This window comes from Oryza glaberrima, chromosome 11 (assembly GCF_000147395.1).
Source record: "Oryza glaberrima chromosome 11, OglaRS2, whole genome shotgun sequence".
NCBI classification, from domain to species: Eukaryota; Viridiplantae; Streptophyta; class Magnoliopsida; order Poales; family Poaceae; genus Oryza; species Oryza glaberrima.
In genome coordinates, this window is record NC_068336.1 from 20282417 (window position 1) to 20307477 (window position 25061).

Here is a 25061-nt window from a genome sequence, read left to right on the forward strand (position 1 = left end):
GAAAGAAGAAAAAAAAGCATGAATGTCTGATATACCTGCTGAGTTGCTGCAGTTCTTCTACTGACAGAACTTTGTCAAACAAGAAAAAGGATCTCCTTCCAACGCCTCCTTAAAATTAAAAGGGACTTTCTAGTGGTCAGTTGATGATTCCCTGACCATAGTCACTTGAATGATAGCAAATGTGAAAAATAAAAGGATCAGGTTGAAACCCCTCTACAAAATTACGAGAGTGAGCATCTGTGTAGCATGAAAATATATGCAGATAAATCAAGAAGTACAAATCTCATTATTTCCAATTCCTTGCGAGCATTAGGAAATATGAGCAAACCAATCGATATGTTGCACATCCCCACCATTAATGAAACACAATGCTGAAAAAAATTGCATTTAGAAACAATAAAGATAAATATGCACTGCACATTTCCAGGTCATTGTGGAGCAGAAACAAATCCATAACAAATCAGCAAGAGGAACATACCAGCATCCAGCAACAGCAAAAACAAGAGCCGGGGAGGACGTTGACACCAGGCTCTTCTTTCTGCCGGTGACGACCGCAGCGACGGGGGTGGAGGCATCGTGAGGGACAGGTGGTCCTGGTGACCCGCGGCAGCCAGCAGCGGAGGGCGAGGAATTTATTTTATTCACTTACATCTAATCCACGATACAATTTTCCTTTTTCTCTTACATTATAACTTTGTGTGTAAGCTTGTTGATGTATAAACTTTATGCACATGGACTTTTTACCGTAGAAACTTTGTGCACAATAACTTTATAGCTATGCACATGAAGTCTTCATGTCCCCATCCCGTCATAACAAAACAAATGAATTCTAAAATAAAGAAAAGCTTAAATATGTTTTAGTTGAAGCTCGAACAAGAAACAAAACAGCGTTCTTCTGGCCAACGAAGTTGCCTCCATTGAAGAGACGATTTAAAAGTACCAATAAGGAGAACAGAACAAAGCATTTTAACCTGAGCGGTCGTTAAGCCAAATCTCATGTCTAAGTAAAGAACAAGAGCAAATGGCAAATCCACCAAGAGGAAACTTAAAAAACTTGCAATTTGAAAACTTAATATTTGAAAACCTGAGTCATGTATTGTTAACAGATTTGAAAACCTGAGATTTTCAATCAAGCAAATGTCTTTAATTAGCTAAAACTGGATATTTAAATATCTTTAGCCAATTCTCAATGAGCACTATTGACCATATCACAGAAACTGAATCGGACAGCAGAAGTGGATATACCACTTCAGCATACATGGCCTAAACAGACTATGTTTTCTAATTTTTCATCTCAGATAATTAATGATTATTGCTCAGAAATAAAAATAATTTCCACTGTATATACCACGAAATGGACCTGAATAGCTAGTAGGATATAAAATGTCAAGCTCAAATTTATAATTGAAATTTGTTGCCGTTGTTGTGGTTGTGGTGGTGCTAAAGAAGTCAGTACAACCTCAACTCAACAGAGCCTAGTAGCTGAGGTTTCCTTTCAATATGGATAAAAGGAATATGCAAAAGATATTATTTTGAAGGATATGCACAAATAAGGTTTTGAAGGAAAGGTAGTAAGTTCTGCATCTCAAGGCTAACGTAGAAATGAAGCACATCAGTAGAACTGATTCAGTATTAGAGGAAAAGGATCATATTTAATCATCTCGTGACAGGAGTTCATTTTGTTAGCAAACCTCTGCATCTCAGGCTAAAAAGGAAATGAAGCACATGAATTGAACTTCAGATTCTGGAAAGGGAATTTAGCCATCTTATGACAAGAGTTTATTTACTTCAACAGTATGAAATATTCAAAATTTTATCGTTCTAACAATTAAACATATAATGAGATTTATATATGGTTCACACAAAAACGATGAAGTAATGTACGCTAGCACAACAGGGAACGGGAAAAATGCACAAACATGGTACTGCACTAATAATCTTACCTGTTCCTCCGTCGCCGCTGTCCAGGCAGCGAGGGAAGCGTCGAGGATGTAGGGAGGTGGCAGGGCGGCGTCAGAGGTCGAAGGGCAGGGTGGCAGCATCGACGGGGCTGGGGCAGTTTGTTTCGGGGATAAGACAGACTTCACGACACCGGCGAGATGACGCCCTTAATGAGGAAGGATCGATGGCCGCAGATTAGGAACGGATTCCAGGGCAAGCAATAACAGAGGATCGATGGCGGCGTCGGTGGCACTTGCGGTGGGCGGGGCACGGGCCGGAGGGAAGGGAGGAAGCTCGTGGTGGAGGACGGCAAGGGCGGCGGCAAGGACGCCCTTTCTTGCGGCGGCGCAAGTGATTTGGAAGGGGAGGGGGCAGTGAGGGGAATCGACGGCGGCTCGGCATCAAAGGGGGAGGAGCGGTTACTTTGTGCAAGCGTGGATGGAGGCGCGGGGGTTAGGAAAGTTGCTTTAAAATTAATATTAATCTATTTTTAAGTTTTTTAAGCTAATACTTAATTAATCAAGCGATAATAGATCGCTCCATTTTGTGTTCCCAGATAAAAAGAAATTTCCAACTATAACACAAGAAGACAACCTTCGCTCTAGTACCGACTAGAGTGGCCGATATGTGCCATTTCAGTAGCCAAACCAATAACAATCAAGAAGCGTGTTGTTTCAGCCAAATATCGATCAATGTTTGCCTGTACTGCCCATTGTGTCCCTAGTAACGTCAGTCTAAAATTAAGTGCCCATTTGTCTGAATTGGGATTAAATACCAAGCTCGACGACCATATCATGTTTTTAGTCCTAAGAGAAATACATACGTTTAATCTTAAATATATCTTAGTATTTGTCTATATAATTAATTACACATATACATATATAGACAAACTTATATTATTTTACTAAATGATGCATCAATATTGACATGTACCATAATATACTCCATTAACATAAGCTTGGATCTCCCCGACCCCCCCCCCCCCCCAGGGCCATTTGGCACGTTGTCATGAAACATTACAATTGGTGGTGTTTGAATCTCCCGAAAATAAAGATAAAGATTAAGTGTTTTACGCAAAACTATGTGGTAATAACGTGTGATTAATTGAGTTTTAATTATTACGAACTTGAAAATGGATTAATCTGGTATTTTAGTACAACTTTCATATAAAAAGTTTTCACATGAAACATACTGTTTAGCAGTTTGAAAAACGTGCCATAAAAATATTCATCTTCATCCAACTATTGTTGGAGAAACGAACAGGACCAATGAGTAAGCTCAAGATTAGATGTGGACTCTTGAAGCAACTTCACAGTACATTCATTGTGGTCACATGTGAAAAACATCTTTGGTGTGTAAAAACAACCACGCTGATCGATATCATCCTGAGTTAAGAGATATGCAAGGATAGGAAGGAAATAATTGTTCAACAAAGGGCACAAGTTCTTTTAGCCTATTGGCAAAAACGAAGAAGCCATGGTAAAGACAATTGCTAAGGCTAACCTAATATTTACCTTTTGGAGAATAGCCTTTTAATCCTACTTTCAGAGGTTAGTTAGCCCTAGTTTATACATAAGCCTAATTTTCTCCCTACTTTATATAAGGCAATTTATTTTGTTGGTCTATTGTTGTATAATACTGTATTTTTTAAGAGTCATAAATTTTTGTAACTATATGCATGTGCAAAAATAAGTAACTTGGAAATCACCTTTACAAAACAAACATGCAAGCCTACTTTCGCTATGAAATATTTATAATTTAATTGGATATGAGTTTAAAAGGGCACACTACTAATCATCATCGTGGTGTTCTGAAAATTAGTAAGTACTCGACAAATTATTAAAAGAACCCATTCTACCTGCAAATTTTCTTCAGTTCCTAGTAAAGTTTATTTAGTATTGACAATATATATATAAAGAAAAACCAACATGCAAAAAAGGGGCGTATAAAATATATTTTCAGCCAATTAAATATTATGCTAGAGTGGATCAAATTTATGAAGTGTTTTTTTTCATTGTGGCCAAAAGAAACCAACTCCAAGTAATATTTGTTAATGCAATCATGCTTGAAAGTTGAAACTAACTCTAAAAATATGATTAGAACTTGCGTTAATTGTAAAACAGTCTTAATCTCTCGACGAGTTTAACGTAAACGAGGATTAATTCATAGTCAAAGATTACATCACCAATTTAGACATATCTAATCATGTATGTTTTTTATTCACAATTTCTTGACATTGTATTTAGTTTTACAACCTTTTGCTCCCTTAAAACTTGACATGTATGGTAAATAAAAAAACATCAATGTGTGAAAATTCAAGTGCCATCGATGAGCTTTAACGGAGGAAGCCAAACTCCATTGACAATATTTTAGAACAAAGAGAGTAGAAATTAACATGTAAAAAATGCTATTGGTAAATTTCTCATAAAAAACCAACGATACTTACAAATATATATAGTTTGGAATAGTAATAATAAGATATTTTGCCACTTTCCTGAATCTCGTTGTGTCAACCTTGCTGTACCGTCGACGTCTAAAACAGAAAACGTAAATTGAGAGGGGTGGAGGTAGCACAACATTTGGACCGAACCCGACCCACCGGTGCGAACCCGTCCCGGTCGTAGTCGCTAGGCTCGCGCACCTCTTGCTTCAGCTTCACTCTGGTTCACACGGGGAATATTCCGCTCCCCCCACAAACCACGCGCCCCCTCCTCCTCGCGCCGCCTCCGCGCCCCGAATCAAAGCACGCGAACGCTAGGGTTTGCTCTTCCGCTCTCTCGCCGCCGCCGCCGCCGATGGCCCAGCGCTGGCGCTCGAGGGCGCGGCGCGACCCGGACGTGGACGACGAGGAAGGCTCGCCCCCGGAGCGGCGGCGCAGGGGGGCTCGAAGCGGCAGCGACGACGAGGAGGCGGGCAACGAGGACCTCAGCCTCGAGATCGTCGCGCGGGCGGCGCGGCGGCGGCGGCGGCGCGAGGCCAGCGCCGGGTTCGCGGCCGACGCCTTCTCGTCCGGGGACGAGATCGACGAGGATGCCGTGGTGGAGCTCGGCGAGGCGGATCCCAGCAGCAGGAAGCGGCGCAAGGAGAAGAAGAAGCGGCGCAAGGAGAAGAGGAAGCAGCGGAAGGGGGCGCCGCCCGAGGGCTCGCCCTCGACCGCCGCCGCCGACAAGGAGGTTCACGTGGGCCTTTCTTTCCCCTGATATTGCTCGTGCTCTATCTCTGCATTTAGTTCACCATCCCATGCCAGAATTGAGTTGGATTCTTTTTATTTTGAGACTAGAATTGAGTTGGATTGTGAGCTGTACGTGGACTGACTAACTAACTATTCTGTTGGATCTTGGAGTTCATATCTACCGCCTCTCTGCGAATGCAGCCGTAGTGATTGTTAGTAAGCATTCGATATATTACGCCCAAGGGGAGCAAACACGTATACTGATTGATATCGGTTTATGTAAAATGTTTAAAACTTTAGAAGGCAATATAAATTTTTTTGTTGAAAGGGTCTTTCGATTCTGTAGACTTCAAGTGAAAATAATGTTTTATGTTGCTGCTTCTTAGAAAGTATACGCGTATTGAACTATTTGTGAATTTATTAATGGTATGGAAACCTTACAAATAGATAACTGATTTTATGTTTGTGAGTGAGCATTGGTATTCGATGTTTCTTTGTTGGGAATGGATTACTAACGCTAATATGTTTCGGAGTTACTAATGCGCGGATTTGTTCTTTCAGTCTCAAGTTGCTGGGACCCAGGAGGGGCAAACTGGCACAGCACAATCAGTGCTCACTGAAGATGGGCCTGATGTCCCTTTATCTGACAATATTGTTTTACGGAAGCTTCTTGTAAGTACCAAGTGAATTTCCTTGCATATGCACATGTGGCACAAGATAATAATACTCATGTTGCTTTTCCTCATGATCCAGCGCATACCAAGATACTTTGATCCTGGTGAAACTTTATTGGAAACATGCTTTAATTGTGGTGAGGAGGGTCATGTAGCTGTTAACTGTCCAATGGAAAAGCGGAAGAGGCCTTGTTTTGTTTGTGGGTTGTTTGGACACAATTCAAAGCAGTGCACGCAGGTTGGTCTCCCTAGCTCCAAGGCATTATTGCTTGGTGACTTGGGTATGTATGCTCATGCCCTTGACAAGATCATCTTATTTAGTTTTCCATTAATTACATGATGTTGCTGCATTTGTTATTTCAACTCATAAGTTAACATGCTTGCCTTGTTTAGATAGGTTCCAGACTTCCAGTTCATTAATCACACATATTTACTTGCCCCTGCCAATGCTTCTTGCCTGTGTGGCATGGCCTGCCAATTTCAGGAATCAAACATTTGTTAATCATTTTTGTAGGGTCAAGACTGTTTCATCTGCAAAAAAGGAGGTCATATTGCGAAAGACTGCCCTGAAAAGCACAATAGGAATACTCAACAGTCTACTTTTTGTTTACGATGTGGAGAATCAGGTCATGATATGTTTGGATGTGCCAATGATTATCCACGCGATGATGTTAAGGTCAGTATTGTTTTCTCATGGAGGGATACTTGCCTAAGGAAAAAAAAATCTAACTCAACATATCTTTAAAGCCACCTCTCACTTTTAATATGCTGTGGCTACAATCTAAATCCTACTGTTAATGCAAACTGTGCTGCTTCAGAATATACCTATGAATGAATTGTGGTTTTGTCATTTACGTTGATCCAGCTTTATGTTCTATTCACAAGCTTGGTTAGATTTTGTGAGCCAAGGTTAATTTTACATTAAGCCCCTTCCTTATCCTTCTGTGTTAGTCGAATACCTGAATCCACATGTTTTGTCCACTTAATTAACATGCAATATAATGCAAGTCATTCTCTTATGTAGTACAAAAGTCCTGTAGCAGCGAGTTTGCATTAATTGAAGTCATAGTATTATCCAAACTTATTTTCCCCCTCCATCTACTTTGTTGGTCTGTGCAGGAAATAAAATGCTATGTGTGTAATCAGAAAGGTCATCTATGTTGCGCCGACTTCTCTGATATTTGTCCAAAAGAAGTTAGTTGTTATAATTGTGCCCAACCTGGTCATACTGGTTTGGTAAGTTTAGTGGTTATTATGGCTTGCTTTGTTTCTATATGTTACGTCTCACAACAGCTGATCATGGTTATGGCTTCCTTTGTTTCTATGTGTTACTTCTCACAGCAGCTGATCAATGTCTTCTGAAACAGGGATGTGCCAAGCAACGTAGGGAAGCTAGTACCGCGGCAACTCCAACTTTGTGTTACAAATGTGGCGAGGAAGGCCACTTCGCACGTGGGTGCACAAAGAACACCAAGGTTGTTAGAAGCATCTTATTAATTGTCTACTGATAAGAGTTGCTTGGGGTATTTATCCTGTGTACATCCTGTTTCCCTTTTTGCAGTCTGATCGTATGAACGGTGAATCATCTGCATATAGTCGGAAAAAAGGCAAAGGCAAGAAAGATTTTGGCACTAGATCAGCTCCTCATGATGCTCGCAACACAAGTAAAAGGAAAAGCCCCTTATTTGAGGAAAGAAGGAACTCATCTCATTTTAAGTCCAAAGCTAGGGGTGGTTGGATTGCAGACGATGCGGATGACCAGCCATACAAGAAGTACAAACCCAATGTGTGGGCTTCTCCATCTACCCCTAAGAAGCAATACAATAACCGTCAGTTCTCTTCTGGTGGTGACTACTCAACTCCTCAGTCTTCAAGATGGCAGAAACACGGTTTCGCATCGCCGAGCGCAACTTACTCACCAAACACAAGGAAGCATAGCTTTTCATCGTCGAGATTCGCCAGCAACACTCATGTCCGGTTTGGAAGAAGCTAGCTGGAAGCTAGTTTTTGACATTTTTTTGCCGTTCTGTTTACAAACACAATTGATCATCACTTGTGCCTGCAAGGGCTGTTTCTGTATCTTAAATTACACATGTGGTGCTGTCGTGCTGCTGCTGCTCAGTTCCAGCTTCCTTGCTTCCCCCTTCCAGCTCCGAGCACGCTTTCCTTGTGAAATCTCGCGGCTGTGGCGAGCAGATTTATTACCAGACACTTGCATGCGCGCCTGGTCTTTTGTTATCGTTGTGTGCAGCCTACATGGGCAACCTACTCTGGAGCTCTTTGCTGCATCGAATCTTACCTCTCCCAACGATGGCTCGCAGTGTAGGTATGCTTCCACAAGGCTTCTCAAAACTAGCCCAGTCATCCTACCAAGTGCACTCAGTTTGGGTTAAAAAAAATCACTGCTTCCAGAACTGTTAACAGTGTGTTTCCTGAAAGTTCTCTGCATGTTTTCCATGTTTAGTAAATTAATTAATTGTGCGCTATCAATTTTTCTCGTTTCTAGTGCTCTGGAAATCTTGTCGAAATATACTCCCCTTCCCATAAAAAATAAATCTAGTATAGATATGCTACATACTAGTACTGTGAATCTGATGGCCCCATTATTTCGCTTATCCGTGGAATAAGCCAAATAGCATATTTGCAAATGAAAAGCTACAGCCTCGTCGAGCTTGCTCTATGCAGCCTCATCGCGTCGGAGACCGAGGAGATGTGTGTTAGTGGCTGCATCATTGAGCTTGAGCTCTACGGCCTCCTCGCGTTGGAGGCCGAGGAGGAGACACGCCAGCGGCCATCGAGGTTGGAGAGGCTGGGAGGAGCCATGCGCAATGACTGTCTACTTGAGCTCGAGCTCTGCAGCATCCTCGCGTCATCCACGAGGCGTGCACACTACTAGGAAAACATTTTTTCCGTGCTGTTGACTTTGATTTTCGCGTGCGGGTGCATATGTCGCCCGCACGGGAAAATCCGGAAATTTTTTTTCAAAAATCCGGTGGCGGTGCCGCTCCCGGCCGCCGCCTCCTCGTCGTCGTCGTCGTCGTCGTGGTGGTGGTGGTCGGCTGAGGATGCCGCTCCCGCACTCGTCATCGTCGGCGGCGGCCTCCGCGCCGCCGGCCTGAGGGAAGGAAGAGGAGGGGAGGGGAGCTGGATCCTGCGGGAGGAGGGTGGCCGGCCGCTGGATCTATGCTCCCGCTGGCCTCCGGGCTCCCTTCCGGCCGCACCGCCGCCGATGCCCCTCCCCTCCGCTGGATTTGGGGAGGGAAGGAAGGGGAGGGGCGGGGAGGGGAGCAGGATCTCGCAGGTGAGAGGGTGGCCGGCCGCCGGATCGGTGCGGGGACGGCCGCCGCTGCTGGATCCGTGCGGGGGTTGGCCGCCACCCGCCGGATCCCGCTCGCCATCGCCACGCCGCCACTGCCGACGCGTTCCGTCGCGGTCGCCGCGCGTCGTCGTTGCCGCCGCCGTCATCGCGCGCCGTCGGGACTCGGGGAGGAGAGGACAGGAGATGACGAGGAAAATGAGGAGAGGAGAAAAAGAGGAGATGAGGGAAGAAAAAGAGATAGAGAGGAGAGATGAGAGATGAGAGGAGAAAGAAGGGAAATTTTAAAGTGGATAGGACGGAAAGGGAGGGTGGGTATTTTTGCGTGCGGTTCTTTTAATAGATCTGTACGTGAAAATAGGCCCATTTTCGCGTGCGGTCCATTTAAGAGGACCGCATGGAAAAACCAATTTTTTGGTGCGATCCTCTTAAATGGACCGCACGCGAAAATGGGCCCTATTTTCTCAGACGCGACCAGTTATATATGGCCTATTTGCAATTACAATGAGTCACTGTCCAGGAAAATCTTTTGTGTAGTAGTGGCATAGAGGAAGGGGAGGATGTCACCTAAAGGTTCTCAAGATGACGGCGTGAATTCTCACTTCTTGTGGTAATAAAAAGTGAAGGTGGAGGTTGGCTACTATTTCTAGTCCTAGACCATCCAATTCTTTGCTGTGGTGTTGCGTCCCTTCGTGAGTGATCTAGTTGAGTCCATGCTGCTTGATTTTTGGTGTGTCCACCGTTGTCACCTCGGGACCTTCGCCGTTCTTAGAGATAGGCGGCGAGAGGGTGAGGGAGGAAGGAGGGACAAGGCGGAGAAGATGGTGTAGATGTGTTGATCTGGTAGCAAATTGGTAGCAAAGTACGAAGGGTGGTGTCGAGCTGACAGCTGCACCGACGGCATCGAGTTGGGGCTAGAGGCAAATTGCTCTTGTCCTCCATCTTGCCATTATCTCGAATGAGGGTAGGTCAGAGACTCAGAGGCGAAGCTCATCGTACTTAGTGGAGATGCGCTCAATGAGGGCCCGACTCTTGTCATATCTGAAGGAGTCTGAGGCATCTTCGATGGCCCCTCTCATTGTTGGCGGGTAGAAGCCTTAAGCCTATAGTCACCTGGTCGCGCCACTTCTAACCTTGCCTATCCTAGTTGTAAGGCTCCTGGACGACGATAAGTTGATGAGCGAGCATCCCACTCTCTCAGGAGGTAGGGAGGTGCAGATAACACTGATACGTGGAACCTATTATTTCTTCAATCTTGTTGTTGTGCTGATAACACTAATACGTGGAACCTATTATTACTTTAATCATGTAGGACGAGTACCGCCTTGAATTTTGTTAGGAGGGTAATTTGTCTGATTTGAAAAGTTTAGGCGTACAGAATGTATGAAAGTTTATGGGGCGATTTAGACCTTTTCTGTATTCTTCTATACACACATAAATGTGTGAATTATGTATTCTGTAGGTGATAGCTACACCGAGTTAGCATATTAATATTAAAATTTTCAATCTCTACTAGCTAGTGGAGTCGAGCATTCACGCAACCATGACCTGTATGGTATATGAGCCCATTTACATTATACACTAATCGTACAACTAAAATAAATTTATATCAAGTTTTAGCTGGTCCATATGCAACAAAGAACACATTCTGAATGAGAGTCCTGAATAGAACTGTAGCCTAAACAATAGAGGTTCATTTATGCGTGAAATTAAATTCCAGTCCAAACTATAATGTTGGTATGGGGTAGCCTAAACAATAAATGTTCATTTGTGCACGAAATTAAATTCCAGTCCAAACGATAAAAAAAAATTTTTTCAAAAAAAGTCTTAAGGATAACAAGTTCAATCGGGCCTAGGATATGTGCGAAAGAACCAACTATCGCTCAAAATACACATACAGAATCTCAAGTGCTCGCTCGGCTCAGGAGAGGGTGTTTCACTCATTGGCGTTCCCGGGCTCAGTATATAAGATGGTGCAATGTTTGTTCAGTAAGCGAGGTGGGACTAAAAGGAGAGCTTACTAGCTCAGTGGCTTCATCGTATGGGCCTCGAAACTCGGCAAGCGAAAGGGCCGCAGCCCATACGTGTGGTCTTCGGCTCTTCGCTGCTGCAGACGATTTTGAAATTGATTGGTTGTTTGAATCTTCTAATCGCTTACGATTTGTCTCATCGCTACGATACGATGCCCCGCCGCCGCGAACCCTCCGCCTCCGCAGCCACACGACCGCAGCGACGGTGGCGCAGGGGCTCTCCCGCCGCGCCGTGCAACCTGCCGACGGCGTGTTCCGGGAGGAGGCTGCCGGTGATCGTGACGTTCCACGGGGGCGCGTTCGCGAGGGGCGCGGCCGACAGCGACGCCATCGTGGTTTCATCGCGCTCTGGGCATCCACGGCCGCGCCGTCCCCGGCGCCATCGGCTGTTGGCCCCACCCCGGCTGCTGCGGCGGCGGAGCTCCTCCGCCGGGTCGCGGCGCCCGGGGTCGACCCGTGCCCGGCGCTGCGTAAGCTCGCGGCGTTCCTGTCTGACGACGACGTCGACGAATTCGACAAGAACGCGCTCGCGAGGGCCGGTGGGCGGTGGCGCGGCGGAGACCGTGGCGTCGGTGCTCCGGAGGAGGGGGAAGGGCGATGATGATGATGGCGGCGTGGAGGCCGTCGAGGCGGCCGTCCGGGTGCTCGCGGTGCTCGCCACGTCGGACTGCATCGAGGAGGAGAACAGGAGGCGCGTCGTCGCCGCGCTCGCCGCGGGGGGCGCCGCGCCGTCGGTGGCGGCGTCGCTGGCGCGCGTGATGCGGAGCGGGAGCGGGCTCGAGGCCCGCGTCGACGCGGCGAGGCTGGTGGAGTCGCTGCTCCGGGACAGCGGCGAGGATGATGAAGTGCGGCGGGATGGGCGGCGCGGAGGCGGCGGTGTCCGTGCTGTGGGCGGTGTGCCACCGGTACAGGGACCGGCGCGCGGCGTCCAAGGGCGGGCTGACGAAGCTGCTCCTGCTGATGCAGAGCGGGTGCTCGCCGGCGGCGAGGCAGATGGCCTCGGAGCTCCTTAAGATGTTCAAGGTGAACGCCAAGAGCTGCCTCGCCGGCCATCCTGCACCGAGACCTCTTCAACGGCGGCGGCGGCGGCGGAACGCGTGTGCGGGCATGGAGCACGCGCACGGCGAGGACACCCGAGCGCCACGCCACGCCGTGTCGTCTCGTCTGAGCTTGCTGCTGCCGTCGCCGGTCTGGATGAGGCGGCGGAGGCGGAGACGTGCACCACAAGACAAGACTGGGCCCCCACATTACTGGTGGGCCCTGACCGGACAACCAGACCAAATTCCGCCACCTCCGCTTCCGTCGCTTCTAGAAGCCGACGGTTATTTATACCCCCGGCTCTTTCTTCATTCCTCGCCTCGCCTCGCCTCGCCTGGCCTGAGCCCCAAGCCCCCAACCTCAATCGCACCGGCGACCGGAGCTCGCTCCACCCCCACCCCGCCGCCGCCGGCAAGAGGGTGGCGCTCTGCTGCGACGTGCAGAGTCCAGCTGCCGACAACACGGCCGCGCGCTCGCTCCGGGAGGGCAGGGAGGCAAGGCAAAGAGGCCAAGAACACGCTCAAAAATCAAGAACGCGTGACATCGATCTGCGCATGGCGACGCCACCGCCACCAGCTGTTCAAAAGATCAAGGTGGACTAGGTGTCCATAACCTTGATATAAAAAATAGCTGCTTATTAAACAAATGGCTTTTCCAGTTGTTTAATGGTGAAGGCCTATGGCAAGACCTTTTGCGAAATAAATACTTAAAGGGTAAACCTCTTTCTGGTATGTCCAGTAAGATGGGTATTTCTCAGTTCTGGGCCGGTTTAATGAAAGTCAAAGACCAATTTCTTAGGTTTGGTTCTTTTAGATGTGGCAATGGGACAAACATAAGATTTTGGGAAGACACGTGGTTGGGATCGCGTGCTTTCAAAGATCAATACCCTACATTATATAATGTGGCTCGAAAAAAGCAGTATACAGTGGCAGAGGTCATGAGCACAACGCCGCTAAATATCTCTTTTAGAAAAGCTATTGTTGGCCAAAAGCTAATCGAGTGGAACGATTTGATCCTCAGGCTAGCTAATATAACTCTGTCAAATGAAAAGGACTGCTTTGTATGGTCGCTTCATAAGAATGGTCAATTTTCCGTCAAATCTATGTATGCCGCGATCATGAACTGTAATGTTTGGATAAAAAGAGAATTCTGTGGGACTTGAAAATTCTACTAAAGATCAAGGTCTTTATGTGGTTTCTTCGTAAGAAAGTAATTCTAACAAAAGATAACCTGGCTAAAAGAAAATGGGGGAGACAAACATTGTTCTTTCTGCTATGCACGAGACAATCCATCATCTTTTCTTTGAGTGTCATGTCGCTTAGTTTGTTTGGAGATGTGTTTTTTTTGCTTTTAATATCTCCCCACCCCGTAACGCCAAAAACATTTTCGGTAATTGGCTTAGAGGGGTATCTAGGTCCATTAAGAAGATGATTCTAATTGGAGCTAGCGCTGTATGTTGGTTAATTTGGCGTTGTCGCAATGATAAAGTTTTTAATGGTAAACAATTATCCAACCCTATGCATGTTATCTTCATGTCTTCCTACTGGCTCCACTTCTGGTCTACAATGCTATCACAGGAGGAGCAGGATACTATGCACAATGGTGTTACACTCTTAGAATTGGTAGCCAAGGGTCTCTTATTCCACTATGGGTGGCGTAGTTCCATAAGAATTGCTAGCTAAAATATTTTATGTGTTTAACGCTAGTCAATAATAAAGGAGAGTTGGGAATTTGTCCCATCACCTTATTTCTCATTTTGATTTACTTTTATCTTACCTTTTTATTACTATTAAATTTATGGCTGTGTGTCTTATGACAGAAGCCGGAGATGTAATCCATTTCCATTATCTCAAAAAGTTGGTAGCTTGACCAAGATTCACTAATTATTCTCAGAAACGACATATCAAGATTCAAATTCAGATTCAACCTCAGGGCTCAGGGTATAGAAGAAGAGAGCGAAGCTATGCCATGTCCTCGCTGATGTGGCGTAGAAGCTGTCCTCGATGGTCAATTCACAGGTTCCTTAAATTTGTCGAAGCTGTCCGAAACGTCAAACAGAACGGAACGGATGTAATATAACATATACAGTATGTGGTTGAAGGGGAAGATGACAAAAAGGAAAATGGCGAGGAGATTTTGATCAAGCACTGTGAAGTTGTTGTGTTCTCTTTTTGACAGGAAGGGGCTTGCTGTTGCTGACATGCGTCTCCTGGGTTGCCAGACAAGGAATAATTCATCGTAGTCTGCTAGCTTCAGTAGGATTTAGCTTCAATAGTTCATCCCTCCATTTTTGCAGAATCTGTCAATGTATTTCAGAACGCGACCACGCTTCCGTCTTCTGTCTTCACGAGATGGAATCGTATTCCGTTTGATTCAGAGTCCTATTCCGATCCAGAGTTTAGATGGAATTCTGTTCTGACGCAAGCACTGATGTTTGGTCGGATTCCCTCCTGCTCGGATTGGGGAGCTATAAATATAGGGGGATCAGGTCACGTTGCTTCCAAGATTGCGAGTTTCTCTTCAGAAATCACAACAGAACTAGTTCTTCCAGGATTGCAAGAGCCAAGAGCCAGGGTTTTACTGTACAAACTCTGAACTCTGAAGATTTGCCAACTTTTGCAAATCCGATTCTGATCCAGAGTTTAGACGGAAATCTGCCCATGTTCTCATTTAACCACTGAAGTTGGTGAGATTTCCTCGTCCTGCTCGGGTTGGGGGAGCAGCTATAAATTCAGAGCGATCAGGTCACATTGCATCAAACATTGGAGTCTTTTCTTCAGAAATCATTCCAGTATAGCAAGACATCCACCAAGAGCCAGGCTCTTTTTAACAGGCAATATGGGCTGTACAATCTCCAAAGTTTTCCCAAGTTTTGCAGAGAATTTCTTGAAAGGGGCCAAGGCAGGAAATTCACCGGAGCTGCCGCAGGATGTGCTGATGGAGATCTCGGATAAATTTTTTTTTAAATTTTTCAAAAGTGTCCGAGGACAAACCAATTCAATCGGGCCAAGATGAATCAAGGATGCACAATAAAGAAACCCACGTGTTCGACGTGCTAGGCTCGGCTCAGGGGAGGGGGTTTCACGCCGTGGCATTCCCGGCCTCAGTATATAAGATGGTGCAATGTGTGTTCAGTAAGAGAGGTGGGACTAAAAGGAGAGCTTACTAGCTCAGTGACTGCCTCGTATGGGCCTCGAAACTTGGCAAGCGAAAGGGCCGCAGCCCATACGCCACCGTGGTGGCCGTCGGGTACCTGCTCACCCCGGCGCTGAGGTGCAACGCATGTAAAATAATAGGAAAAAGTACACCGAAGGTCCCTCAACTTGACATCAAGTTACAAAAACGTCCTCAAACCGCAAAACCAGATATCCGGTGCCCCTTAACTAATCAAAACCAGTCACTTTAGGTCCTCCGGTGGTTTTGACTCCGGTTTTATCCTACGTGGCAGCGAGTCACCGTAGGACCCACGCAGGCCCCACATGTCAGGTGTCCACGTCAGCACCTCTCTCTTTCCCCTCTTCTCTTTCTTTGTTTCTCCTCTCGTGCCAGATCTCACCGAGAACGTGGTCGGCACCCTGGGTGCGGCGCGTTCTCGCCGCCGGTGAGGGCACTGGTGCAGCTGCTCTACACGGTGCGCCACGTGTTCGTCGTCGTGGACTGGGTGTACATTTGATGGCACGAACATCACTGGGAGGATCATGAACATCACCAAGGAAATCCACCCGCCATGACGCACCTGCGTGAGGACGGCGGCAAAGGACATCCCGAGAGGAAGCGCGAGATCACCCGGCAGCTGGCTCTAGCGGAGCGGGAGGCGACACCCAACCACACGCTGCGGCGGGTCATCCAGGCAGGGTGCGCCACGCACGCCTTCGAGCGGTTCCCCACCCCGTGTGCGCCTGTCGACTCTTGCCGCGTCACCGCGCTCGTTGACGAGGGGACAACGATGCTCGGCGGCAGTGGCAGGCAGCGGCAGCTCACCGCGCTCCGGGAGATCAAGGCCATCACCACCGAGAGCGACTGCAACAAGCGCTACGTCGAGGCCACTCCCGGTGCCGTCGAGTTCCTCGTCTCCGTCGTCGTCCAGAGCCACGCCGCCGCCTCCACCTACATGTCGGCCAGGTCGGACGATGACCTGCTCGACTCGGTGATCGATTCCCCCATCTCGACGAGCTCGCCGGAGGAGGAGGCCCTGGGCGTGCTCTACTCCCTCAAGCCGTTCGAGCCCACCCTGCGCTGTATCCTCGGCAAGGACAATGGCGGCTTCCTCGACACCCTCGCCTCCGTCCTCCTACTGAAGGCGATGATGTCAGCGATGCCGCCGGAGAGGCTAGGCTGTCGGCCCAGCCGTCGTAGCATCCGGAGCCGGACCCCCTTACGCTGCCGATGGCGAGCGTTCCTCGAAGAAGCAGGTGAGCCGGACGACAAGGCATCCGCGGCTGTAGCCGCCGCCGGCGAGGAGTAGGAGGATGACGCTGCTGTGTCCATCTCGCGGCAGCGACTGGCACGTGAGATTTGGGGGAGAAGACCCTGTGATCTGGCATGCTAGCTGTGGCCACGCCGTTCGGGTGGTCCGGCGTCCTGCCGCCGCAGGCGCTCGGCCACCGGCACGCCGTCCTCCATAGTCATCGTCGCCGCCGAACCCGCGGATGCTCCGGGAAGTCAGCTACTTCTTGGGCTCCGTCTCGGCGGCTCGCCGAGACAGCTCGCCTCGTCCCTTGAGCGAACCGGCAGTAGTAGCAGCAACATAGCCACGACGCCAAGAACCACCAAATCCCCCGCCGCTACGACGGAGACGACCACCACGACGCCGTGTCCAGCGTCTTCTCCGTGGACGCTGGCTCATGGCCGCCGCCTCCTCGTCCAACTCTTTATGCTCGAGGCGGCGCGAGCTCAAGACGTGGGTCTCCGACCACCTCGCAGCCAATGACGCGGTCGAGCTCGTCGGCCGCTTGGGGGAAGCTCGCGAGAACGAGGAAGGAAGGAGAGAAACAGAGAAAGAGAAAGAGAAGGGGGGAAGACAGGAAGAGAGAGGTGCTGACGTGGGCACCTGACATGTGGGGCCCTTGTGGGGCTCATGCTGACTCAGCTGCCATGTAGGACAAAACCGGGGTCAAAACCACCAGAGGACCTAAAGTGACCGGTTTTGATTAGTTAAGGGATGCCGGATATCTGGTTTTGCGGTTTGAGGACGTTTCTGTAACTCGGTGTCAAGTTGAGGGACCTTCGGCGTACTTTTTCCAAAATAATATGCATGACGCTACTTCAACATGCGTTCTGCCAGTGGAGTGGTTAGTTACTTTTGTTTGTTGTCCTGGGCCCACGGTTCGAGTCTCGGTTGTACCCTCTTTTTACAGCTCCTTATATCAATGGGTTAATTGGATCCATGCCATTATAAATATCAGGGTTTTGAAATATGCCATTAATATTACCTATTTGGATTCATGCCATTATAATTTCACACCTTTTTTAGATAATGGAATAAATATCCCGGCCTTTGCTCATTAGAGCTACAGCCAATTATTACAGGGAATCACACAAACAACGAGTGAAGTTCAAATAAAATTAAACACACCCAAAGATAAAAAAACCAAACCAAGAAAAGGAACACACATTTATTCAAGTCTATTTGTGAATCTCCATCCATGGTTCGCAAATATTTGCATAACCGTCGTCTCCAGTTTACGGCATGCAACCTTCATAAACTCTCCATCATCTTCACACTTTTGCAGCTTTGCCAAAAACCGGAGCAAATATGTTGCCTTGAATATTACCTGCATATATGAGATAGATGGTGATTTGTCAAAAACTATATCATTCCTACTCAACCACAGAGCCCAACAAATGACAGATGCTTTAACAAGTATGAGTTTACTCATCTTCTTGTCAATCCCTAAAAGCCAACAATCAAACATATTAGATATGGTACTAGGGAGGTTTAAACCAAAAGAAAACTGTACTACTCTCCAAACAAATTTTGCAAAATGACAGTCAAGAAAAAGATATTGAATGGTCTCATTTTCCATACAGAAACAACATCTTAAACTGCCATTCCAATTCCGTCTTGCCAAATTGTCCTTAGTTAGCACCAGCCCTTTAAGCAAGTACTACATAAAGATCTTAATATTAAGTGGCATCTTAAGTTTCCAAACAATCTTATTTATCTCAATATAACCATTATTAATTAGAGCAAGATACATTGACATAACAGAAAATCTACCATTCCAATGATAATTCCATCTAAAACAATCAGAGGATTGGTTCAACTGAATATGTATAATGGAAGCACACAAATCATGCCAATATATAAGATTCTGACCAACTAAGGATCTCCTGAAGGAAACATTAAGTGGAACAAAACTCATAACATTAGCAATAGTAGAACTTTTCCTTCGGACAATAGAGTATAAAGATGGATATTTATCTTTAAACGCCAAGTTTCCTAGCCATTTATCTTCCCAAAACCTTGTTTGATTCCCATCATTCACAATCCAAGAACCCATATGTAAGATAGTATCTTTGACCTTCATTAGACCTGACCAAAAATGAGAATCACCATGTTTCCTACTTTCTCTTTAATAAAGTCTGCCAAACACCTTCCTCATTAATTAATTTAAACAACCACTTACTCAAGAGACACTTGTTTTGTATTTCCAAATTGTGGACCCCTAAACCACCCTGATCCTTGGGTTGACAAACTATATCCCATCTAGTAAGTCTATACTTTTTTTTTGTGGTCATCCCCTTGCCAGAAAAAACGTGATCTATAATAATCAATTTTTTGAAGAACCCCTTTCGGTATCTCAAAAAATGAAATCATAAACATAACTAAACTTGAAAGAACAGAGTTAATCAAAACCAGTCTACCCCCAACTGACAAATGTTTTCCTTTCCAACTACAAAGTTTTTCCTCAATTCTTTGCTCAATTACTTCCCAATCTTTATTATTCAGCTTCCTATAATGCATCGGGATACCAACATATTTAACAGGAAACGAGCCAAGCTTACAACCAAAGATGTTAGAATACTGATCATAAAACTCCTTTGCCTGACCAAAACAAAATAATTCACTCTTGTGAAAATTTATCTTCAAACCAGACAACTTTTCAAACACAGATAAAATCAATTTCAAATTCTTTTCTTGTTGTAAATCATGCTCTAAAAAAATAATGGTATCATCTGCATATTGCAAGATAGACAAACCATCATCAACTAAATGAGGAACAACCCCATTCAACGAACCTACATCTTTAGCCCTCTTAATTAGTAAAGTAAGCATATCAGCTACTATATTAAAAAGAATTGGTGACAAAGGATCACCTTGCCTCAGACCCTTATACGTTTGAAAATTATTACCAGTTTGATCATTTACTTTAATACCAACATGACCCCCTTGAATAAAAGAAGCTATCCACTCACACCATTTAGGAGAGAAGCCCTTCATCCTCAACGTATGTTGTACAAAAGACCATTTAACCTTATCATAGGATTTTTCAAAATCAATCTTAAAAATCACAACACTTTTATTCTTACGATGTAATTCATGCATAGTTTCATGCAAAATAACAACACCTTCCATAATATTTCTCCTAGGTATAAAAGCAGTTTGAGTAGGACTAATCACCTTTTGAGCAACACTCATTATCCTATTTCACACCTATCCATTATATACCACTACTTACCCCTTTAACACATTTTCCAAGATATTATGACCAAATTACCCATATATTCTTCTTCATCGGTTCGTCCCCTCCCCTCTCTATCTTGCTCGTCGAACCTGACATCCTAGCGAACGAGACGAGGTCACGGGCGCAGGGGATGTTCCCACCTGGCCGGATGTGCTCGCGCTCCGCCTCACGCACTTGCTGCTCTTGCCGGCGCAACCCTCCGTGCCCATGGCTGCCGTGCTCCTGCGCTGTTTCATTTCCGCCAGGGTCACAGGACACGGGCCTCCACGTCGGGGATCCCCAAGTCCATTTGGAAGAAGCTCTCCTACTCCAACAGGAAAAGGAGCAGCAGGTGCAACCACCTGCTGCTTGCTTGCATCCTTCCTAATGCCATCCAATAGGAAGAGTAGTAGCAGCTGCAACCACCGGCTGCTTGAAGGGAGAAGGAGATGGAAGATGAACATGGTAGAGAACTAGAGATTGGAAGAGGATGAGGATGAAGATAGGGACAATTTGGTCCTATAAGTTTAGAAAATGTGTTGAATGGGTAAGTAGTGGCATATAATAGATAAATGTGAAATTATAATGACATGGTTTCAAATAGATAAATATCAATGGCATATTTCAAAACCATGAAAGTTATAATGGCATGGGTCCAATTAACCCTAAAATTAAAGATCTTGAAGGTGGATGATTTTAATAATAATATTTTTGGGGAAAATATATGCTAGTTAATGACATGCATGCATGCACGTCTTATATCATGAAACAATATTAAAAAGTAGTTGTGCCTTATATTATGGAACTGAGGGAATACGAGTTAAGAAGATTTACAAACGTTTTATGAATAAAAGTCTAACTTTATGCACAGAAACTATCAACATATAAACTTTATATATTCATATCTCTATCTCTATTTATTATAAAAATTGAAGATGTTTATGTCGGTACTTTGGTACGTCATCCGTATTTGAATCGGTTTTAATTTTATGTTTCGGTTTTAATCTCTTATCTCTATCTTCTCTACTTAAAAAGAACAAGAAATTTCCATAGGCGGTGAAAAAAGAAAACAAAAGTCTGACTAAAAAGGTGAAAGAAAAGAAAAAAAAAGTCCAACTCAACAAGCAATAAAAAAGGGGAATGCTAAATAGTTGTCGACGTCGCATGATTTTTGATAGCTAAATCATTCATGTTTCAATATATTTAGAACCGTTGTTTCATATGTTGTAGCAAAATGTTTCACGAGGTGATTTAATTGTGTTTCAGCTTTTAAAAAGATTGAAACATTTCCGATCTACTTGGTGAAACATTTACGGTGTTTCAGCTTTCTAAAAAATTGAAACATTTTCGATCTACTTAGTGAAATATTTTTGATCTACTTGATAAAACAGTTTTGATCTACTTGGTGAAACACTGAATGATGAAAGACTAAAAAAATCATGCGAATCCCATATAGATAGTCCCATAAAAAAAGAAAAGGAGAAAATCCCCTATGTACCCATGAAAGTTCACCTAATCCCTTTTATACCCCTGAATTTTGCTCAATCCCTTACATACCCCTGAATTTTAGTTTGGATCCCTTCCATGCCCTTTCCGCTAGTTGACCGTTAAATTCTTTTGAAAAAGTTCATTTTGCCCTTTGCTATGAAGAAACATAATAAATTAATGAAGTACATTGTTGGAATGTAAAAATTTATTGGATCAAACTATTATATTTATGAGTCTGTGATGCACCATATTATTTGTGACAAATTTACTTTTACATATGATATAAAAAGTTAATACTTATTTATTAGTTATTAAAAGTTCATTTATGTAGCATATGTGTTTTCATAGTAATACAACAGATTTGTTTATTACTATCAGAACACATATGCTAAAAAAAAATCTTTTAATAACTAAGTATTAATTTTTTATGTCATATCTAAAAGTATATTTATCACAAATAATATGGTGCATAACTATCTCATAAACATAATAGTCTTATATAACAAATTTCTATGCTCCAACAATATACTCTATTAATTTATATGCTTCTTTATACCAAAGGGCAAAATGGACTTTTTCTTAAGAATTTAACGGTCAACTAACGGTCAACTAGCGGAAAGGGCATGGAAGGGATTCAAACTAAAATTCAGAGGTATGTAAGGGATTGAGCAAAATTCAGGGGTACAGAAGGGATTAGGTGAACTTTCAGTGGTACACGGGGGATTTTCTCTAAAAAAAGCTTATGTGTCGTCAGTAAAAAACAATCGTCCGACTCTAGAAAAAAAAAAGGAAAAATAGTCTCACCAGTAAAAAAACAAAAAATAAACAGTTTTTTTTCACCGGTATTTTTGCGACTTGTTTTTGCACGCAAACGAGTTTTTTTTGTGCGCATTGGTTTTTTTCGTCCATTTTTTTAAATCCGTTCACCGCGCCCCTCCTAGATGCTTTTGGTTTTTTTGTCAATTTTTTTCACCGGTTTTTTCTCCCTTGCAGTTTTGGTTTTTCTCATCCGGTTTTTTAATCCGATTTGTTCGCCGCACGTCTCCCGAGTTGAACCTCGGCGCTATATTGATTGTGTGTTTTCTACTACAATTTGATTGAAAAAAATCGATTCCCACTCCTTTCTCATCATTTCTCCATGATTTTCCCAGCTTTATTTCGTCGGATTTAATCTAATAGTTGCCGATGATGACGCTCCATATCGATCGTGCGTTTTCTATTCCAATTTGATTGAAAAAAATCGATTCCCACTCCTTCCTCATTATTTTCTCTATGATTTTCCTGGCTTTATTTTGCTGGATTTAATCTAATAGTTGCCGACGAACTTCCTTAATCGTTTTTACCCCGAGTTTGATTTTAGGAAAAACGGAAAGAGAAGATCGAGTGGATTAAAAACCCTCAACCAATTTTGGGTGGATTTGATAGGTCGAAGGAAGCAAGCCAAACGGAGAGAGGTAGCGGACTGGCCTAGGGCTGAAAAGGAAGGAAGGCTTTCGGCCTAATACACAGGAAAGATTTTCATTAACTTTTTTAATTATAATCTATAGTGATCCCAACATTAGAATTTTCATTAACTTTTTTTTAATTATAATGTATAGTGATTTCAATATTTCATTTTATTACTCAGCTCTTAATATATCATTGACAATCATCTTTACCCGTTGCAACGCACGAGCATTTTTTCTAGTAAATTTAAAAGTCAAGGTTTGAAAGACATAAACAAAGCCCATATCAAGAAAAGGTCCACTTCACCACAAGCACAGCCACACAACCATGCAAAAGCAGGCCGAAGAAAAAGCATGAATGCTAATTCGTGTATACGTGCTAGCAAACAAACTTGCGCGCGGTCCTGACCACGTCACGACAAGCACCGAGGTAGGGTTAGGGTTTCGGGAGTAGGGAGGGGAAGTGGAGGATCACAGTTAAAGGGATGGCCTAGGGAGGCGGTGGGCAGCGGTGGCGGTGCCGAAGCGGCGAGGTCAGCAGCAGGTGGTGGGCTAGTGTTGGTGATGTGGGCAAAGCAAGGTGAAGGGTAGGGCCAGTGTTTTCCTCGTTTTCCGTCGGTTGCCGATGCTTGAAGAATTCAAGAGCGAATAACTGAATATACCTCCTCAAGACTCAAAGTTAAGACCTTGTTTAGTTCCCAGAAACTTTTCATAAAAACAACACATCGAATTTTTTGGACACATGTATGGAGCATTAAATATAGATAAAAAGAAAAACTAATTGTATAGTTTGCATGGAAATCGCGAGACGAATCTTTTGAGCCTAATTAATCCATGATTAGCTATAAGTGCTACAGTAACCCACATGTGCTAATGACGATCGACTTAATTAGGCTCAAAAGATTCGTCTTGCGGTTTCCAGGCGAGTTATGAAATTAGTTTTTTCATTCGTGTCCGAAAACCCCTTCCGACATTCGGTCAAACGTCCGATGTGACACCTAAAAAATTTTCATTTCACCAACTAAACAGGCCCTAAGATCATATGGTAGACTAGTCTTATGATATGTATCTGAAGTTCTGAACTTCTCCATCGAAAAAATCGAACAAGTTTCCGAGCTTCTTCTTGACAGAGTTCTGATTTCTGAAACTCTGAAGTCTGAACGCTTATATGAAATGATCCACCGGTGATGTTCCTTTCAGACTTGATAGTTGGAAGCTAGCTGGTTGCAAACCTGTGTCACACGTAGTCTGAAACTGGATGAAAGGCAATCACATACTCACATACTCACACGTAGTCTGAACTTCTGATCGATTATGCAAAATGAAGGTAACTGGGGAAGTTCATGACAGTCTGAACTCTGAACCAAAGCAAAGTAAATCATGTGGAAGATGGATGATGATATTTCATACTCACCCCTACAAATGATCCCGCACACAACAGGTAAATATGAACCAAGAACCGCAGATGCACAGCAACATTCAATCCTATATGCAGCGTATAATATATCAACGGTGTGCAGATACCAGAAGCTACGGTAGTTTACTCTGCAAAACGATTGTAAGTATCCCCTCCGGTTTTTTAGATGGCGTCTTTGACTTTTGAACATTTTTCTTACTAAAAAATTACATAAATATCACTTATTTAGTTGTGTTTCGGTTTATGAGTAAACACACTTTAAGCATGACATATATTTTTCCTGTTTGCTCTTTTTTTTTAGTTTGGATGAATGGTCAAACATATGTCGAGAAATCATCGGCATCATCTATTAAAAACCGGAGTAAAGTACCTTTTATCCCAAAAAATAAGTGGTAGTCTACTTTCATCGCAGTTTCAGATTTCAGGAGAAGGGGAGGGTCAAAAAATAGACAACAACCACCTTGCCTGACGGAAAGTATTTTCTATACCTAGGTGCCACACCTAGGTGCCATGGCACCTAGATATATTCATGTAATTTAAATAGTTGCATAAAAATTCATTGAGGAACCTGATCAGTAACCAGGCAGACAGCAAGCTGGTGAAGTTCAGCATTCTAGTTTGATTTCACCACAACATGCGAGCTAGTTACTATTCAGAGCGAAATGAAGTACTAGAAAGTTAGCGTGATTCTGAAACATGAATACTTGGCTGAAATATAGGAACATGCACATTGACTGATGGTCAGACACATAAGTACATTAATGTTATGTATCATAAATACATAATTCAAACTTTAGAAGAATACATATTCTTAGTTTCTTCAGACAGCAAAGCAATAGATCAGAATTGTAGTTCAGTTTCACCAGAAAGCGT

General features: G+C 44.3%; 2 protein-coding genes across 3 annotated transcripts; both read left to right on the plus strand.

Annotated features, from left to right (window-relative positions):
- Positions 1 to 4634: 4634 nt before the first annotated feature.
- Positions 4635 to 7930, plus strand: LOC127754050 (uncharacterized). 2 transcript variants are annotated; one of them, XM_052279504.1, is made up of 7 exons: positions 4635 to 5120; positions 5675 to 5785; positions 5867 to 6025; positions 6302 to 6463; positions 6907 to 7023; positions 7155 to 7262; positions 7349 to 7930. In XM_052279504.1, exons 1-7 carry the CDS (start codon positions 4737 to 4739, stop codon positions 7778 to 7780), a joined length of 1473 nt encoding a protein of 490 aa, XP_052135464.1. In that variant the 5' UTR covers positions 4635 to 4736; the 3' UTR covers positions 7781 to 7930. The 2 variants fall into 2 exon arrangements, with proteins under 2 accessions (XP_052135464.1, XP_052135465.1); XM_052279505.1 differs by having other exon boundaries at positions 4635 to 5114.
- A 7968-nt stretch (positions 7931 to 15898) lies between these two features.
- LOC127755790 (E3 ubiquitin-protein ligase PUB22-like) lies at positions 15899 to 16636 on the plus strand. The gene has a single exon (XM_052281437.1). The coding sequence runs from the start codon at positions 15899 to 15901 to the stop codon at positions 16634 to 16636; it is 738 nt and encodes a 245-aa protein (XP_052137397.1).
- Positions 16637 to 25061: the final 8425 nt, after the last annotated feature.

What these genes read in the sequence shown, in the direction of transcription:
- LOC127755790 (XM_052281437.1), top strand. Translation starts at nt 15,899, where the DNA reads ATGACGCACCTGCGTGAGGACGGCGGCAAAGGACATCCCGAGAGGAAG.
- LOC127754050 (XM_052279504.1), top strand. Translation starts at nt 4,737, where the DNA reads ATGGCCCAGCGCTGGCGCTCGAGGGCGCGGCGCGACCCGGACGTGGAC. An exon ending in TTGTTTTACGGAAGCTTCTT is followed by an intron (nt 5,786 to 5,866) that starts GTAAGTACCAAG and finishes CTCATGATCCAG; the next exon opens with CGCATACCAAGATACTTTGA. An exon ending in ATTCAAAGCAGTGCACGCAG is followed by an intron (nt 6,026 to 6,301) that starts GTTGGTCTCCCT and finishes TCATTTTTGTAG; the next exon opens with GGTCAAGACTGTTTCATCTG.